This window comes from Lampris incognitus, chromosome 6 (genome assembly GCF_029633865.1).
Source record: "Lampris incognitus isolate fLamInc1 chromosome 6, fLamInc1.hap2, whole genome shotgun sequence".
NCBI lineage: Eukaryota > Metazoa > Chordata > Actinopteri > Lampriformes > Lampridae > Lampris > Lampris incognitus.
The window spans coordinates 62,884,484-62,904,005 of NC_079216.1; the positions used below are offsets into that span (position 1 = coordinate 62,884,484).

Here is a 19,522-nt window from a genome sequence, read left to right on the forward strand (position 1 = left end):
GCCCATGGGGGGAGCGGAGCCAGGCAGAGGGCACCAAAGCAGCTCTTCTTAATGGGGCCCATGCCATTCGTTACCCCACTTCACAGAAACACACTAGACTCTACTTCTGTTCGTATGAACACATGATATAAGGGGTCTCACTAGAAATGGGCAGATGCTGGGTGTCCGGGTGGCGTGGCGGCCTATTCCGTTGCCTACCAACACGGGGATCGCTGGTTGGAATCCCCGTGTTACCTCCGGCTTGGTCGGGCATCCCTACAGACACAATTGGCCGTGTCTGCGGGTGGGAAGCCGGGTGTGGGGATGTGTCCTGGTCGCTGCACTAGCACCTCCTCTGGTCGGTTGGGGCGTCTGTTCGGGGGGAACTGGGGGGGAATAGCGTGATACTCCCGCGCACTACGGTTCCCCTGGCGAAACTCCTCACTGTCAGGTGAAAAGAAGCGGCTGGCGACTCCACATGTATGGGAGGAGGCATGTGGTAGTCTGGAGCCCTCGCCGGATCGGCAGAGGGGGCGGTGGAGCAGCGACCGGGTCGGCTCAGAAGAGTGGGTTAACTGGCCAGATACAATTGGGGAGAAAAGGTGGGGGAAATTAAAAAAAAAAATCCAGACAAAGACCCAGAATTGTGTTACCGAACTTCTGCCGGCCCTCTGAGCGACACGGGGAAGGGAACCAGCGGACATGGGCGGCACATTGGTCTTAGCTTGCCGGCGATAGGCCGTTCACTTGCCTGTGCCATTAAACTATATAGATTCATGTCCCCTTCCCAAACTAACGTGGCACTCCCAGAGGAAAAGAAATCCCTCACCTGGGGCAGTTTCCAGATCAAGTAGTTTATACCTTTGGGTAGATGGGGGGGGGGGGCTGCTGCAGGGCAAACCCTTGGAGGAAAGGAAAAAGGGGTTACTGGGTTGAAGAAGTACCCAAAATAACGGTGAGAGGAAACTGACTTTGCTGCATTGGAGGATTTAAATTCTTGTATCTTTCATCAGCATTCATATGACAGTTAAACAAATTTATATATACATATACATATACACACACACATATATACATATACACACACATATATATATATACGTGTATATATACGTGTATATATATATACACACATACACGTGTGTGTGTATATACGTATATATGTATATATACGTGTATATACGTGTATGTATATATATATGTGTGTGTGTGTGTGTATATATGTGTATATATATATTTGCATCATTACTGAAAGCATTGATCAAACAATGCTGGAATTCACGCAGGCCTGCCTGCCTTGATCAGAAAGAGCAGATAGGCCGAGTACGGTCCGCCGCCGAAGACCACAGATCTTTTCCACATGCAAAGCTGGAAGGACAACATATTTTCATCGCCTAGGAGACGGTGCTTCTGAGAGCGACCGCAGAGCGAGAGAGAGAGAGAGAGAGAGAGAGAGAGAGAGAGAGAGAGAGAGGGAGAGAGAAAGAGAGAGAGAGAGAGAGAGAGAGAGAGAGAGGGAGAGAGAAAGAGAGAGAGAGAGAGAGAGAGAGAGAGAGAGAGAGAGAGAGAGAGAGAGAGAGAGAGCGAGAGAGAGAGAGACAGAGAGCCCCAACTGTCATTTCGTGGAAGGTGATTTCATTTGCCGGGTTTCCGGTGGTGAAAGCTATTGTGGTGTTGTTACTATGTGACGGCAACAGTCACGGTCGCTAAGGAAACACTGAGAACAGCGTCTGCAACTGTGCTAATTTGAAACACCGCTGGAAAATTAGCTTGTCAGATGGAAACTGTTACAGCTTGGGAAAAAGCAAGTTTATTGGTATCACGTAAACACAAATGGTGCGTTCCCAGCACATGGTGTGTGTGTGTGTGTGTGTGTGTGTGTGTGTGTGTGTGTGTGTGTGTGTGTGTGTGTGTATGTATGTGTGTGTGTGTGTGTGTGTGTGTGTGTGTGTGTGTGTGTGTGTGTGTGTGTGTGTGTGTGTGTGTGTGTGTCTGCCACTGTTACTTGTTTTCACATTTGTCTCTTTTTATCAGTCTTGCCTTCAGCTGGTTATAATATTGATAGCTGCATTATGCATTTGGTCGCGTGTGTGTGTGTGTGTGTGTGTGTGTGTGTGTGTGTGTGTGTTTCTCTCTGCACGTCTAATCTCGGTAACCTATCAGCCGTGTGTGCAGGTAAGACTGCGTGACGAGGAGCCTCTCGTGGTTGCAGCGATTCCAAACCTTCGACAAAGGTTTGTTTTTGCTGCCGCCGCTCCCTCTTCACTCCCTCTCCGGCTCACTCGACCGCCGCTGCCCGATCTGAGTCGACCGTGCACGTGCAACTCACGTCTACGTTTGACTCGGATTGGGCAGCGGCACGATCAGAAGTTATTAAAAACATTTTGTGATAATCCCAAAAAAAAATGTAAAAGCTATAAAAAAACAAAAAAACCAACTTCCTTTAGGTTGCAGTCAACACAGGAAGTGTTGCATGTTCTTGTCGCCGCCCAATCTGAGTCACCCGCAGATGCGAGTCACGCACGCACAAGGGGTCACCGTTTCCCCGGCTTTGTTATATTGTGGAAATAAAGACGGGGTCAGGGTGAGACCAGGGTGGTCCCACAGCATTCGTGCGAGGGTCTGCCTCGGAGGCGGTGCGTCCTCAGGCTGACGGGCAAAACCTTTTTATTCGGTAGGTTTTTTTCTTTAGCTTGAGCAACGCCGAATATTAAAAGCTGTTTTTTCCATATTTCCCGTTCAGTCGACTTGGGTGCTGTGCAGAAGTCCGTGTGTTTGTGTTTCTGTCCGCTGCTGATGTCATACTACTGGGCCTGCCGGCCTCGTCATTTCTGGGCCCAGTCACGACCGTATGATCCAGGACCTCTCGTGGTCGCGGTGATTCAGAACCTTTGAGAAACCTGTGTTATACCGCAGTTGAGTGCTAACTCCTCAGCTGGGGGGGGGGGGGGGGGGTTTCGCCTAAGTCCAAGCACCGGGTAAGGGGAGATGGATACCCAGGCAGTGCCTCCGTATTGCCCCTTCTCCCTGTAGGCGGGAAAAGGGCTGGTTCGTCGCCAAACCAAGGCCGAGCAGTGGAGAAGGCGAGCTACACCCGGTGGGGCTCTGCGCACTACTGAGTGCACTCTTGTGCTTCCCAATTTTCTGAACCCGGCAACACAAGAAAACTGACGGTGTTTTGTTTTCGCAACCGTCTCGTTGTCGTCACAACACCTACGGCTCCCGGGCGAAAGTGCGGAGAGCGGTCGTGGGGGTTCGTTCAGTTACCGTGTCCGTGCAGGCAATTAATTGCGTTAACTGACAGTCAAGTCTGTGATCCCGGCATGAACGTGCTTTCCTTTTGCTACCTTTCTGTTCTTGGGTTGATTTCCTGTCGGTGTGGGTGGTCGACTGTGCATGCTGCGCTGCACAAACAGGGATGAGCCGGCTCGGTTCAGCCCTTTAGTTAAACTTAGTCACTTTTTCCATGCGCGTTCATTAACTGGATGTGCTTGTTTGTTGTTGTTTTTTTTTCTTTAATAACATCCGTCAGGCCTATTAAACGAGCCCCCATTTGCAAACGGTGCTGCTCGGGCTGCTCTGCAGCCCGCAGATGTGGAGGGGCTATCGGAGTTGCCCCCCCCTCACTCTCCACATCTCACGTCTTAACGTCTAATTATGCAGAAAAGCAGAAGGATGCGAGGAAGTGCCGGGTGTTTGCATTTCAGCGTCCCTGAATCATGGGGGGGAAAACCCCATTTCCTGCCGTTTGTTAGATAGCAGCTGCCCGTGAGTTCATACATGTTTTCTGATTTGAAGCTGACGGTAAGCGCAAGAAAGAGATTTTTTTCTTTTTAATGAGTGAATACAATAAGTGCTAAGAACAAGTAGCGGGGGGGTAGCTCTTAAAGAGGGGAGTTTTCGACCTGCGCCGAAAGATGGGCAGCGATTCCGCCACTGGGGGGCCAGGACAGAACAGAGCCGGGACCGGGTCGATCGGCAGCAAGGGGCCTCTGAGCGAAGTGGTCGGGCGAGGGTGTAGGGCTTGACCATGGCCTGGAGATAGGAAGGAGCTGTTCCTTTCACTGCCCTGTAGGCAGAGGTGGAAAAACCCGGTCCAGAAAGTAAAAACCCTAACCGTGTCTTTACTCCACCCATGTACTAAACCATCAGATTGCACTGACTAGTTTCCCAAATTAGCTGGTTTAATACATGGATGGAGTAAAGACACGGTTAGGGTTTTTACTTTCTGGACCGGGTTTCTCCACCTCTGCCCTGTGTAGGCTAGCAGCAGAGTCTCAAACTGGATGCCAGCAGCTCCTGGGAGCCGGTGTAGGGACATGAGAAGGGGAGTTGTTGTGTGGGAGAACTTAGGGCGGTTGAACACCAGACGAGCTGCGGCTTTCTGAACAAGCTCCAGAGGTCTGATGGCCGACGCCGGGGCGCCAGCAAGGAGGGAGTTGCCGTAGTCCAGCCGGGAGATGACCGGAGCCGGGATGAGCACCTGTGCCGTCTCGTCGGTGAGGGATATGGGCGAATCCTCCTGATGTTATAGAGGAGAAACCTGCAGGAGCGAGCAACCGATGCAAGGATGCTCGTCATAGACAGACCAGGTCTGAAAGGGGGGGTTCATCACGACGTGCTGGAGACCGTTCAACCTGCTACTGGGTATCTAAGGCTGTAACACTACAGGTTGGGGCTGAATGATAATGGGAATGAATGACATTGTGTTTTTATGTCATCATAATGTTACACAATTTCACCAGCGACGTGGAGCCTTTAGCATCAGTATCTGTATTTGGAAAGAATTTATCACTCTCACAACGATTAGGGTGGTTTTAAAGAAGAAAATAAGACAGTCGTTCAATACAGCTAATACCTCTCAATCTAGGTTGGTCCGTTGTCGATATATTATTCATCCTGCACTACGGGACTCGTCTGTGAATGAATGAAAGGAGGGTGGTGTCTAGTAAGGATCCGGGAGATTCCAGGAGGCTTCACATCACTGTCCTCTACTTTAAATAATTACATTATGCTTGAAGCTGAGATACCACTCAACGGTACTATCAGTAAAATTTTGACTTTCTTATTGCAAAAATTGGCCGCCTATCAAGAGGGTCGGAAAGAGTTATCGATTCCCGCCGGTTGGAAAATGACAGCTTCTCGGGCGCTGAGACTTCTGGTTTTCAAAACCTGCGTTCTGGGCGACACGGTGGCACAGTGGTTAGCGCGGTCGCCTCACCGCAAGAAGGTCCTGGTTTCGAGCCCCCGGGGTAGTCCAACCTGGGGGTCGTCCCGGGTCGTCCTCTGTGTGGAGTTTGCATGTTCGCCCCGTGTCTGTGTGGGTTTCCTCCGGGGGCTCTGGTTTCCTCCCACAGTCCAAAGACGTAGGTCAGGTGACTCAGCCATACTATATTGCCCCTAGGTGTGAATGTGTGTGTATGTGTGTGTGTGTCTGTCGGCCCTGTGATGGCCTGGTGGCTTCTCCAAGGGTGTCTCCCCGCCTGCTGCCCAATGACTGCTGGGATAGGGTCCAGCGTCCCCCGAGAGCGGGATAAGCGGTTTCCATAATGGATGGGTGGAAAACCTGCATTCTGCTCAAGAATCTTTAATTTGGTAATCAAATCAGTAGGGGGGGGGGCAGCACGGTGGCCCAGTGGTTAGTGTCGTTGCCTCACAGCGAGAAGGTCCTGGGTTCGAACCCCAGGCCGTCCCAGGTCCTTTCTGTGTGGAGTTTGCATGTCCGCCCCGTGTCTGCGTGGGTTTCCTGCGGGTGCTCCGGTTTCCACATGCCATGTTAGGGTTCATACTCCTGTCTGTGGCCCCGACCGAGGCAATGGAAAGACCAACTGGAGGTATTCTCCAGGGGCTGTACCGCGGCTGCCTACTGCTCTGTATGTCCACATCCTCTACATGCCCACATCCTCTACATGCCCACATCCTCTACATGCCCACATCCTCTGTGCATGCGTGTGTGTGTAGAGGACGTGTTAAACGCAGAGAAGGAGCTTTGTTGTATGCATGTGCAGTGAAAATAGAAGTTTGGCAAGGTGGCCATGCCCCTGTTGGACAAATAAGCGGCATTGTCTTTAAATATATGTGGGATTAGTTATAAATGATGCAGAGTGCTTCGCGACACGGGTTCCTCTTCACTCGACGTTTCCGCAGGAGCTCGACCTCAGGCAGCTTGAGAAACTAGATGTTATTTCCAGGCCGGCGTCGCTCAAGGCGGTTGCCAGCATGGTTGCAAATCATTGATAGTGGTCACTGGGCAACCTGATTTACCGATTGTAGCTGTAGGGGAGTTAACTTAGCAAAATAGCTAAGCGAGGCTCAGCGTTTTCGGTTTTTATTTTTCAAAGCCATCCAGCATGCCGAACTCCGCCACAAGAGGTCACTGTTGCTTGCTGGTTGTCCATGGTGCCCGATGATGACCATCTTCTTCTGTTTGTGGGTCCTTTGAGGACTCAGACAGCAGAAGATCCCTAAGCAGAGATGGTTTTTAAAGTGGCATGGGGGGGGCGCTTCTCCCAACGCCACATGACTTGATTGTAGAGGAGATGGTTCCGATGGCAAGGGGGATCCCTAGACGACCGGCACCTCCACACAACTGCAGGGGGCTGCCGGAAATCCAGTTTTTTGGAAACCGCCTCGAAGCGTGCCGCCACAGCTTGCTTTTCTGTTGGGGTGAGCTCCCTTAGCCTTATGTCTTCCCAGACTCACCCACAAGGCAGCGGGGCAGTGGTTGATAGGTGCCAGGGCCTGTCCACCAGGGAGGGCCTGCACACCATATCTCTGGGGCCCACTGCTGCTCCGAGATCCCCTGCCCAGTTAGCCTGGGGCCGCAAGACCCCAGTTACCATGTGTGGCCACGGGGAGGCCTGGCAGGAGTCTTGGTGAAGGAGAGGCTATGTACTGGCAAGGGAAGGCTTACACGCTAGCATGCTGCCCTACTCGCCACAGAGGCTAGCCAGCGGCAGCAAGCTAAGGGCAGGAAGGACACAAGCGGGTTGGAAGAACACATGCACCTTCCCTCCAACTACACACTGCTGCACTAGACGCATCACAACACCCTGTGTGTATGTACACACACACACACACAGGTCACTGTTACATAACCTCACACGAACAGGAACAAATTTTGGATCCGTGGAAACCTAAAATCCCGGTGAAAATCAGTTTAAAAAGCTGAAAATCGGTAAAAACCCAAAACGCTGAGCCTTGTGGGTAATGTAACGGCTCATTTAAAAAATGCAAAGCTCTTGAATTATATAAACTTCTTTAAGACGATCAGAAGAAGAAAACAAGCAGCAGCTTTACGAGCGTTTCCTGGGTGGTTTTTCAGTACATAGAGAATATATCCATCCATCCATCCATTATCCAAACCGCTTATCCTGCTGCCTATCCCAGCAGCCATTGGGCGGCAGGCGGGGAGACACCCTGGACAGGCCGCCAGTCCACCACAGGGCCGACACACACACACACACACACACACACATACACACCTAGGGACGGTATAGTACGGCTGATTCACCTGACCTGTCTTTGGACTGTGGGAGGAAACCCACGCAGACACGGGGAGAACAAGCAAACGCCACACAGTGGACGACCCCCAAGGTTGGACAACCCCGGGGCTCGAACCCGGGACCTTCTTGCTGTGAGGTGACCGTGCCATCGTGCCGCCCAGAAAATATATATCACAAAGTATTCATCCATTTACATTGCACAAATAGAAAATATGTTCCCTGGTTATGAATCACTGGAAACCTATAAAATCAATCAGATGCAATAGTTGTAACGCGACGTGACTGGTGGGCGCCACCTCCCAGCGCGTCCTCGGCGGTGGGACTGTTGCACATGTGTCCGCCGCTGTGCCGATGCTGAAAAGAGGCTCTGTTCAGCCGTACGGGCTGAGCGGGTCACGGGCCGTTTAACGGGAGAGGGCTTTGTTTTTCCAGATGCAGCTGTGAGTCTTTATCGTCGGTGTTTGTGCCCGCAGTCGTGTTGGCTGCGGTAGGTTCTCACCCCACAAAACGCACTTTAATGAGGATTCGGAATCAAGCAGCGCCGTGTTTTGTTCCAGTCGAACACTGGGGCCAACAGAAACAAAACAAGTGGCTTTGTTATCGCTTGGTCTGTGTGTGTGTGTGTGTGTGTGTTCCAGTCTCACTCCCGGGGCTCATTATGTTTCCTGGATATGGGCATGGGATCATAGCCGGTACGAGCCTTTTCTCAGATTATTTTTTTTCCCAGCTGCTCTCAGCCTAATGGTTTAAGTTGCATGCCCCCAGCTTCCTCGTCGGCCAGGATGTGCTCTCCCTAACTGGATCGTTGCACTGCAGCGGTGTTGCAGCCTCTTCGGGCAGCAGTGAGCGAGCGGTGCCTCCCGCTGGAGGGTGAAGGAACATGCATTTGTTTGGCAACGGCCCTTTCCCTCCCTGAATTGTAAACTTCTCGCCTGCTCGGCGGAGCTTCTTCGGTACGACCTATTGTGTCGCCGTAATAATGTCACGCGCCGTGGTTGTCGTCGCTTAGGCAACGACGTGCTTCACACCGCTTTGCACGGAAACTCGAAACTTGAGGTCAAACACACCCATTCTCGGTCGTTGTGAAACAACGGGTTTTCCCCCCCCCTCCCCCGCCCCACTGGCAAGTTAGAAACTGTCAGAGAAATCAAACCTCAGGCAGGTGAATTGGGCTAACTAAGCCAAATTAGATTAGCACTGAAGCTAATGTGTTGTCTTTACTTTTCTTCTTCTTTTTTTTTTGCTGTGCAGGAATACTTTTTTCCACCCTGGTGTTTGGGCCTGCCTGTGGCTTTATCCTTGGATCCCTGTGCACCAAGTTCTACGTGGATGCTCTCTTTATCAACACCAGTAAGTCCTATTTCAGGAAATGGGGCATTGTTTTGCATTATTTCCCTCTTGTGTGTGTGTGTGTGTGTGTGTGTGAGTGACATTTCTGGTTGTGGTTTTCCTTTGTTAGGTGAGTTGACCATCACCCCCGATGACCCCCGGTGGATCGGCGCTTGGTGGGCGGGCTTCCTGCTATGCGGTGCCTTACTCTTCTTCTCCGCCCTGCTGATGTTCGGCTTCCCCCAGTCGCTGCCGTCACGGGAGGACGAGGGCAGGGCAGACAGCGAGCAGGCCATGCTTCCCCCCACTCTCAGCCCAGACTACGCGACGCCCAAGCCCAGCAACGGCGTGGCGAGAACCCATGAGCCCGCCAACAGCCCCACCTGCTGTCAGCAGCTCAGAGGTGAGAAACATGGAATCCAGTCTTGCGGTGTTCATCTTGCGCGACGTTTATTTTTGGTTTTACCGTCTTATTTCCATGCACAATAAAAGCCAACCCTTAAGAAATGTGTAGATCTCAATATGGTGATCTGAGGTGATTCATTGTGGCGAGATATTTGCACATTAGTAAGTTATTCTTTAACTAACTTGATTTTCTACATTTCACCCCGCCCGTCAGTGATCCCCAAAGTGACCAAGCACCTACTCTCGAACCCAGTTTTCACTTGCATCATCCTAGCTGCGTGCATGGAAATCGGGGTGGTGGCCGGCTTCGCCGCCTTCCTGGGGAAGTACTTAGAGCAGCAATTCAACCTCACCACCACCTCCGCAAATCAGCTCCTAGGTTTGTATGCAGCGCACTGATACATACGGTGTATGCACTGGCTCGCATATAAATGCACACACAAAGATGGCACATTCCCCTTTCCCCCCCCCCCCCCTACACATTTTCTCTGATGCACATTTGTATTCCAGTGTGATAAACACTCCTTGGCTCCCCTCCTCTGAAGGTATGACAGCCATCCCATGCGCGTGCCTGGGCATCTTCATGGGCGGTCTGTTGGTGAAGAAGCTGAACCTGTCTGCCCTGGGAGCCATCCGCATGGCCATGCTGGTCAATCTGGTTTCCACAGCCTGTTACGTGTCCTTCCTCTTCCTGGGCTGTGACACGGGCCCTGTCGCTGGGGTCACGGTCACCTACATCAATGAGTAAGACCGCATTGCACCCACCACGGTCTTGGGAAGTTAGGAATGACCTCTGCCGCCCTGATTATCAGCCTAATATACATAGGCAGGGGAATGTTATTGCTATTTGTGAAGTCTGCCCCTGATATTTACTCTCTGTTGTAAATCCAGTGGATGAACTCATGACGAGGGAGTTGTTTCTTATCTGATGAGAGGGTCTAAGGACAGGATGTTGTGTTGCTGATAAGCCCACTGAGGCAAATAATTTGTGATAATGGGCTATACAAATAAAATTGACTTGGCTTGGCTTGGCTTGACTTCCTCTGCTGGATTTACAGCATCCTCTACTACTAAAAGAGTGTTTGTCTTCAAGCAGAGGAGTGTGTTCTTCCTTACTTCTGATGTGTTCCTTAAATGAAATGTTTGCCCTTGACTGGAAGACAGCTGAACATGTAGAGTGGGGCTAGACACTTGAAATGACTCTCTCTTTCTGGATTCAGGACACTACGAGTGGGCCACAAACCAGAAGCTCAGTGCAACAGTCACTGTGGCTGCTTCACCGCCTCCATCAGCCCTGTGTGTGGCTCCAACGGCGTCACCTACCTGTCTGCCTGCTTTGCCGGCTGCACCAGAACAGTGAGTGCAGATACCTCATCAGCCATCTCTCAGGTGATCACCTGTGCTGGTTTCCAGTTTAAATGTCCTATAGAAGAGGGAGACGATTATTTCACACCGGCTGAAGCAGAGATTGAATCTCTGGAACGGATAACAACTATCCTCTCTGGCCGGGCAGCGATGGACTAATTTAATTTAATGCCTCAGAATAACCTGAGAGGTGGTCGCTTTAAAGATATTCTTTCAATAAACCCCGGCTTTCTGAGCTCTAGCATCAGTTATCACATGCTGGGCAGTCAAGTGGCGCTGGTCTGTTCCTCGAGACCTGATGCTGACTGCAGAGGGACGTCTTCGATATTCAGATCACATGCCGAGAGCGTTGCGCTCAGCTCCGTAGTGTATGTCATTACATAATGGCGTTGTCTTACGCATGCAGTAAGAGCCATACATTTTTTGCATTGAAAATTAGATATACTATATACGGTACTCAAAGCCATTACCCACTTTCACTGATGCTTTTCCTTCAACATTTGTTCCAAAATAAAATCCGTAATTGGACATTAACCTTCTTTGCTGTGGCTCATTTTACAATGTGTTGCATAGCGCTAATGTATGTCTACTTGTGTGTGTGTGTGTTTTCGATTTGAATGGACATTTCCATCTTTTCCTTTCCACAGAACTTGACAGGGTGCACTTGTATACCCAGTGAGGGTAACTTTGGCACGGCGGTTCAAGGGAAATGCCCCAGCCCAGGCTGCCAGGAGGCTTTTCTGATCTTTCTGTGTGTCATCTGTGCCTGCAGCCTGATTGGAGCCATGGCCCAGACGCCCTCTGTCATAATCTTAATCAGGTACAACAGCGCCCATGTCACTCACCGAGCTACCCCATGAGTATGCGTGTGTGCGTGTGAGAGAGAGAGAGTGAGTTTATGGATTTATGTGTATGCATGACATATCTAAAATGAATGAATCCAAAAATGAGACGAGGTTCAGCTTCTTCTTTCTTTGTACCTGCTTTGCCTGAAGGACCGTGAGCCCCGAGCTGAAGTCATACGCCCTTGGAGTGTTGTTCCTTCTGCTCCGACTCCTTGGTGAGAAGCATCTCAATTTGTATGAAATTGTTTCACCATAAGGCAGCCTTACCGCTGTGAGTCGGTGGTAAAGGACGGAGAAATATATCAACGCAGATGCATCGCAGATGCGTTGCGGGGAGACAGTTACTTTGAAAATTCTGTGCTGCAATATATATATATATATATATATATATATATATATATATATATATATATATATATATATATATATATCACAAAACTAAAAATAACTTCAAGATCAGCTGAATGGCGATAATACATGATATTGACCCAGAAACTAAAGGCACTTATTTTTTCTAATCTTCAAAGTTGCTAATGTAATTATTATTAATATCTACTACTACTACTTTTGGCTGCTCCCGTTAGGGGTCGCCACAGCGGATCATCCGTTTCCATTTGTAATCATTATCAATATATTATTATTAATTAATATTAATAAGAAATGGAAACGGATGATCCGCTGGGGCGACCCCTAACGGGAGCAGCCAAAAGTAGTAGTAGTAGTAGTAGATATTATTATTAATTAATGTATTATTATCTATATATATATATGATTGATATAATTCCTTATTATTAATTAATTGATTGCAAGAGGCGGTTGGAGGAGTTATCATTGATCGGCCGTGTAACTGTCCATCTTGCAGGATTCATCCCTCCCCCTCTGATCTTCGGCGCCGGGATTGACTCCACATGCCTTTTCTGGAGCTCCGAGTGTGGCGACAAAGGTGCTTGTCTGCTGTACGACAACGTCACGTACAGGCACCTGTACGTGAGCCTCGCCATCGTCCTCAAAGGCATCGCCTTCCTCCTTTACACCACCACCTGGTATTGCCTGCGCAGGAACTACAAGAAGTACATCAAAAGTCACGAGGGCCACATGACGCCGACCGAGTTCTACCCCTCGCTCACGGACATGGACGGTCCCAAACTGGTCGACAGGACAAAGTTTATTTACAACCTAGAGGACCACGAGTTTTGTGAAAACATGGAGTCGGTTTTATAGTGCGCACGGCGACGGGACGGGGCCGACGTTGAATATTGGTGTTCTCTTGAAGGAGTATCTCGGATACTTCTTCTGTGGTTTTTGAAAGGGTAAAGAAGCGTTTTGATTCGAGGTAATCTATTTAATGGCCCCCTCAGGTAGCAGGAGACTTTCCGCTGCTCTCAGCTCCGCGTCCTGGTTAACCTCCGGAAGGGGGGTCCGTTGTGGTAGTTTACCCGTCGGCGGGCCTTTGTCCGGCACCGGCGAAATCCAACGTTGAGCCGGTGGTAGACGACGGGTCAAACCCTGTCCGGCTTAGTCCCGAGGCCCCGGTTGGGTCGCCGCGCGGTCGAAACACCGTCACCACTGTAGTTGCCATACTCTCGTAGGTCTGCCGGGATCCCGGTCACCCGTATGAAAGCGGCGGTTTTTCGTCCCGGTTGGCGGGCTGTGCGTGTGCCGCCTGCGCCCGTCTCAGAAATGAGCCGGGGCGTTTCAAAAAAAGGCGGGCGGTTTGTTGGTGTTTAAAAAGTTGCCAAGTGTTTACAAGCTAATAGGTCATTCTTCAACACGTTTTACTGCAGTGAAGCGGGGCGCTTTCTTACGGAGTACAGACAAAGGTTGTGTAGGGGGGTTGTTTTAATAGCCTGTACGACGCTTCAGGAGTCGGAAAATTAAAAGTTTAATAATAGAAAGTAGGATGGTGCGTTACGTCATCATGCACTGTTCAGATTTTTTTTGTTCTTTTGCTGGATTACAGACCCTGTCGTCGAGGCCGCTCAGACCGGACTGCGGGGGTCTGTCTTTTGTAGGGTGCACATGTGCAATTCGTGTCTAATACGAGCATTTTTTTCCTCTTTAGCCTTGCGTCAGACCGCAGGATTGCTTTTCATCATAGTCGTACGCTGCATTTCCGTGTTTTTTTTTTTTATCTGCAGAAATTATTCAGCCTGTTATGTCTTAATAAGGGATTATCCAGATAAGAAATGTTATTTATATTTTCTTTTGGCTTTAGCGCCTAAGTAGCGAAGCAAAGAGGAAGGAGAAAAAAAAAAAACGAGAATATTTTTGTGTTTTGACATTCAAATTGAACAGATTAGGGTTAATATATTTCTTTCCTTAGGCTCTGAATGTTTCGATAAATTTTACTTGAAAGGACGGTATAAAAGCGGTGTCTGTCAGTGAACGTGTTTGCGGTTGGTATCGCAGTTGATTTGGGTCGGTGTATAGGAATGAAATAGGTGTGTGTGTTGCATTGTGGGGACGTGACGATTCACCATTTGTTTCTCCAGGCTGGTAAAAACCTGCAAACCCCTGAGGCGGGCGGAGCACAGAACCGTAAAGGAGGCTGTGTGTCTGCGCGCTGTCGGACGAGGTAAACCGCAGCAAAAAACAAACGACGACGCAGTCCGAGTTTTATTTCTGGGCATATTTTAGGAACACTTTAATGCTTTCTTGGCACTTCTGAGCTATTATGTTAACGGTCTCTCTACAGTTACAGTTTTCACATTGTCCCTTTTCTTACACTTTTTGTATGGCAACATATCATTTATTTTACTCTGGAAATAAATTATTTTTCACAAAACAAACCCGCGTCACTGCGTCTTACTTGTCACTTCAGAGATCTTGTCGTTTGGAAATTCTGGGCAGAGTTGCTCCTCTTCGGTTTAGAGGCTCTCGTTACATTTCTTCGTTGTCTTTTCCAGATGAGTCCATATCGGGGGGGGGGGGGTGCCGAGGCCGCTACCTGAGCAGACGGGGGGGTGGGGGGGTGGGGGACACTGCGGTCAGCCTCCCAGTCCATCGCAGGGTCCCTAAACACATGAACTCACACTACTGTTCATACCGATGGGCGATTTCAGTTTAACCTACGCCCCCATGTAGCCCGTCGGGCGTATTTTTAGACTGAAACTGGAGCAACTGGGAGGACGTCCGTGTCAACACCGAGAACAGGCAAACTCCACTGTCCTGCTCTTTATCCCAGGATTCACTTCCCCTCTTCCACGGAAGGTTCCTTCGCCTTGGGATCAGAAAGGTAGAGCTTATCCATTCCAATCAGTGTCTTATATTTCAATTTCTACGCGACGCTAATTACTCAGAATTGTCCTTGACAGTGAACGTGGGCGTCCGGGTGGCGTGGCGGTGTATTCCGTTGCCTACCAACACAGGGGATCGCCAGTTCGAATCCCCGCGTTACCTCCGAGCGTCCCTACAGACACAATTGGCCGTGTCTGTAGGTGGGAAGCTGGTGAAACTCCTCACTGTCAGGTGAAAAGAAGCGGCTGGGGACTCCAGATGTATCGGAGGAGGCATGTGGTAGTCTGCAGCCCTCCCCGGATCAGCAGAGGGGGTGGAGAAGAGACCGGGGCGGCTTGGAAGAGTGGGGTAATTGGCCGGACACAACTGGGGAGAAATATGGGGGGGGGGTCCACAAAAAACAACAACAGTAATGAAGCAACACTACACCCTCACAGCTAGCATAGCGGACCTTGAGAAACTGAATGGGCCGAATGTTACAAACCTCACATGCCTCCATCCTCAAAGCGGGGAAGGCTCTTTATGTCGAGGTGCAGTGTTAGCTGCCACGCCAAGGCTGCTAGCTAGACCTTCAGAGGCTTGGTTCAGGTTGAGATGTTGGATATCAGGGGTCGTCTTCCACTCCAAACATCTAAAGCATTCCCATCTAAATGTAATGTCATCTAAATGTTGATGCAGATCATTCCCATCAAAGGTAGACCATCATGACACGCCACTTTCTGATTCCTCCCAAGCGAGCAAGGAAGTTTTGCTGGTTTTCACTTAACATTTGGTGTCCTCAGCAGGTGTGAGCTGAGAACGACACAGAGTTTTCACGCGACCTTGCGAAGTCGACTGAGACGGTTATTGGTGAATCTTAAGAGGTCCCCCTCACTCCTACATGATTTCAACACTGTTCCGTAATATTTGATGAAGGATTTACAAACCAGTCAGTTTGTCCAGGAAAAAATATTGTTTTCAGCAGTAATACCCACTTTCATGGCAACATGGGGGGGGGGGGGGCAGTGGAATGGTCAGGATGCAGGAGTGGAGGTGACGAAGGCGTATGAGTTTAAATGCTTGGGGTCAACTGACCAAAGTAACGGGCAGTGCAGAAGAGAGATGAAGAAGAGAGTGCAGGCAGGGTGGAGTGGGTGGAGAAGAGTGTCAGGAGTGATGTGTGACAGAAGGGTACCAGCAAGAGTTAAAGGGAAGGTTTACAAGACGGTAGTGAGACCAGCTATGTTGTATGGTTTGGAGACAGTGGCACTGATGAAAAGACAGGAGGAGGAGCTGGAGGTGGTAGAGGTGAAGATAAGATTTTCATTGGGAGTGATGAAGAAGGACAGGATTAGGAACCAGTATATTAGAGGGACACCTCAGGTTGGACGGTTTGGAGAGAAAGCAAGAGAGACAAGATGGAGATGGTTTGGACATGTGTGGAGGAGAGATGCTGGGTATACTGGGAGAAGGATGCTGAATATGGAGCTGCCAGGGAAGAGGAGAAGAGGAAGGCCAAAGAGGAGGTTTATGGATGTGGTGAGGGAGGACATGCAGGTGGCTGGTGTGGCAGAGGACAGGAAGAGATGGAAACGGATGATCAGCTGTGGCGCCCCCTAATGGGGGCAGCCGAAAAGTAGAGTGTGTGTAGATGCCCTAAAATAATCTAAAATTGGTGAAAACAAGACAAACATAGGAGGCTAGCACACACAGCTACTAGGTGATTGACCTGGGCTGGGTTTCTCCCTCCTGGTCATGACTCCAGAGCTTTCGAGCGTTCCTCAGGAGGATCTGCTGTGGAGGGAACGAGGTAGAGCTGTCATGGCTGCAGCACATGACCACCACCCTTTCTGCCAGTCGTTCAAACATCTACAAGTGTCCTCGTCCATCCCGGTCTGCATGATGCTATATGTGCTGACAAGGTGGGAAATATATTTACACACACCGGTCGGCCTACGTATGCATAAGTAGACCGGGTCTGTCTTGCTTTAGATCACGGGGACGATTCACCAGTTGTCAGGCTGCTGCTGCAGGTCTTCTGACGTTGCTATGGCGATTCATGAAAGAGTTTTATGCCATTTCTTTTTTTAGCAGGAAAAGGCCACACTTGTCATGATGAGTACCCCGCAATTTTATCCTTAAAATGGTCTAATACGGTAAAGTAGAGGCCTATGAAGGCTAATGCCCCCCGCCTTTTCTCCCCTTCCCCTTTCCCTTCCCCTTCCCCTTCCCCTTCCCTTCCCCTTCCCTCCCCCCTTCCCCTCCCTTCCCTTCCCTTCCCTTCCCTCCCTTCCCTTTTTTCTTCCCAGTTGTACTTGGCTAATTACTCTTCTCTTCACATCCGGCTTCCCACTCACAGCCACTTGTGTCTGTAGAGATGCCCGACCAAGCCGGAGGTAACACGGGGATTCGAACCGCCGACCCCCGTGTTGGTAGGCAACAGAATAGACTGCTACGCTACCCGGGCGCCTAATGGCACCTTTTCCTAAATTATACAATAGATTCTGCATGATAATGGACGGCATGATGGTGCAGTGGTTAGCGCGGTCGCCTCACAGTAAGAAGGTCCTGGGTTCGAGCCCCGGGGTAGTCCAACCTTGGGGGGTCGTCCCGGGTCGTCCTCGGTGTGGAGTTTGCATGTTCTCCCCGTGTCTGTGTGGGTTTCCTCCGGGGGCTCCGGTTTCCTCCCACAGTCCAAAGACATGTAGGTCAGGTGACTCGGCCGTACTAACTTGTCCCTAGGTGTGTGTGTGTGTGTGTGTGTGTGTGGGTGTGTGTGTGTGTGTGTGTGTGTGTGTGTGTGTGTGTGTGTTCTTATGGGTTGATGATTATAGTCTGTTAAGACTACATGCACATACGAGGGGTGTGCACGTACTCACACACACACACACGAGTCTATTAATGGACCAAGAAGACTCCTCGATTAAAGGAAACAAGGTCACGCATGAAAAAAGCTGTGCTCAGTTTCACACACCTCAGTTCAGAACACCTCAGTTCAGAACACCTCAGTTCAGAACACTTCAGTTCAGAACACCTCAGTTCAGAACACCTCAGTTCAGAACACCTCAGTTCAGAACACTTCAGTTCAGAACACCTCAGTTCAGATGACACTTATCCCCACACCATCACAACCAGTACATGTTGATGGTGCTGCTGCCCAAGTGTCTATTTGTGTTTTGACTACTTGTATATATTCTCTGTATCTTTATTTTGTACCACTGGGGAGTTGCACTTAATTTCATTGTACAGCTTTGCAATGACAAATAAAGGCATTCATCCATCCATCCATCCATCCATCCATCCATTCACTCGTTCATTCGTCCATCCATCAACTCATTCATCCATTCGCTCGCTCGTTCATTCGTTCATCCATAAACCCATTCACCCATCCATTCATTCGTTCATCCATCCATTCACTCATTCATTCGCTCGTTTGTTCATTCGTTCATCCATCCATTCACTCATTCATTCGCTCGTTCGTTCGTTCATCCACCCAGCCATTCATCCATCCATTCATTCAGTCTTTATGTTCCTCACTCACAACGCGTGTCACACCAAAGCCCCACAGACGCGGTGACCCTCCCCTGACAGACCCACCAGCCCTGAGAAGGAGCTGCTGCGGGGGAGGCCTGTGTGCGCCTCCCATCAAGGGAGGTCCGTCCCCGGCAGAATCACCCGGGAGGTCCGTGCAGAGAGAGAGTATCACACGGCTCCTCCAGCAGGGTGGCACTGGACGAATCAGCCCTCGGTGGATTTTCTCCCCCGCATAAAGGGCAGATACTGCAGCGAGTTCGAGTCCGGGGGACCGACGAGGCTCCGCCCGCTGACATTCCTACCGCTGCAGAGTGGGGCGCTCTCTTCTTCTCTTCTTCTCTTCTTCTCTTCTTCCGCCTGCTGACATTCCTACCGCTGCAGAGTGGGGCGCGCTCTTCTTCTCTTCTTCTCTTCTTCTCTTCTTCCGCCCGCTGACATTCCTACCGCTGCAGAGTGGGGCGCGCTCTTCTTCTCTTCTTCTCTTCTTCTCTTCTTCCGCCCGCTGACATTCCTACCGCTGCAGAGTGGGGCGCTCTCTTCTTCTCTTCTTCTCTTCTTCTCTTCTTCCGCCTGCTGACATTCCTACCGCTGCAGAGTGGGGCGCTCTCTTCTTCTCTTCTTCTCTTCTTCCGCCCGCTGACATTCCTACCGCTGCAGAGTGGGGCGCTCTCTTCTTCTCTTCTTCTCTTCTTCTCTTCTTCCGCCTGCTGACATTCCTACCGCTGCAGAGTGGGGCGCTCTCTTCTTCTCTTCTTCTCTTCTTCCGCCCGCTGACATTCCTATCGCTGCAGAGTGCGGCGCGCTCTTCTTCTCTTCTTCTCTTCTTCCGCCCGCTGACATTCCTACCGCTGCAGAGTGGGGCGCTCTCTTCTTCTCTTCTTCTCTTCTTCTCTTCTTCCGCCTGCTGACATTCCTGCCGCTGCAGAGTGCGGCGCGCTCTTCTTCTCTTCTTCTCTTCTTCTCTTCTTCCGCCCGCTGACATTCCTACCGCTGCAGAGTGGGGCGCTCTCTTCTTCTCTTCTTCCTTCGGAAGAGCTCACAGTGGAGACTTTCCAAATGGCAGCGCCACAGACCGGATGAGATGGTGGTGCAGCCGTGTGCGGTTTTGTGGGGGAAGCTGCAGCTTTGCATAACGCCAGCTGATAAGCGGTGGGGTGGAGGTGTGACACGGTGAAGGTGTGACAGGGTGAAGGTGTGATAGGGTGAAGGTGTGACAGGGTGAAGGTGTGATAGGGTGAAGGTGTGATATGGTGAAGGTGTGATAGGGTGAAGGTGTGATAGGGTGAAGGTGTGACAGGGTGAAGGTGTGACAGGGTGAAGGTGTGACACGGTGAAGGTGTGATA

At 50.3% G+C, this 19,522-nt stretch overlaps 1 protein-coding gene across 2 annotated transcripts in view; it reads left to right on the forward strand.

Moving 5' to 3' along the window:
* The window catches only part of slco3a1a (solute carrier organic anion transporter family member 3A1a), a 56,063-nt gene extending 41,855 nt beyond the window's left edge, over positions 1-14,208 (forward strand). The window contains exons 3-10 of one of the 2 annotated variants that reach the window (XM_056281326.1): positions 8,736-8,834; positions 8,944-9,216; positions 9,433-9,597; positions 9,764-9,962; positions 10,439-10,607; positions 11,231-11,403; positions 11,579-11,643; positions 12,291-14,208. In XM_056281326.1, coding sequence (XP_056137301.1) covers positions 8,736-8,834; positions 8,944-9,216; positions 9,433-9,597; positions 9,764-9,962; positions 10,439-10,607; positions 11,231-11,403; positions 11,579-11,643; positions 12,291-12,649 — 1,502 coding nt within the window. In that variant the 3' untranslated portion in view covers positions 12,650-14,208. The remainder of the gene's footprint in view (positions 1-8,735; positions 8,835-8,943; positions 9,217-9,432; positions 9,598-9,763; positions 9,963-10,438; positions 10,608-11,230; positions 11,404-11,578; positions 11,644-12,290) is intronic. The other variant, XM_056281327.1, reaches the window with a different exon arrangement.
* The last annotated feature ends 5,314 nt before the right edge of the window (positions 14,209-19,522 follow it).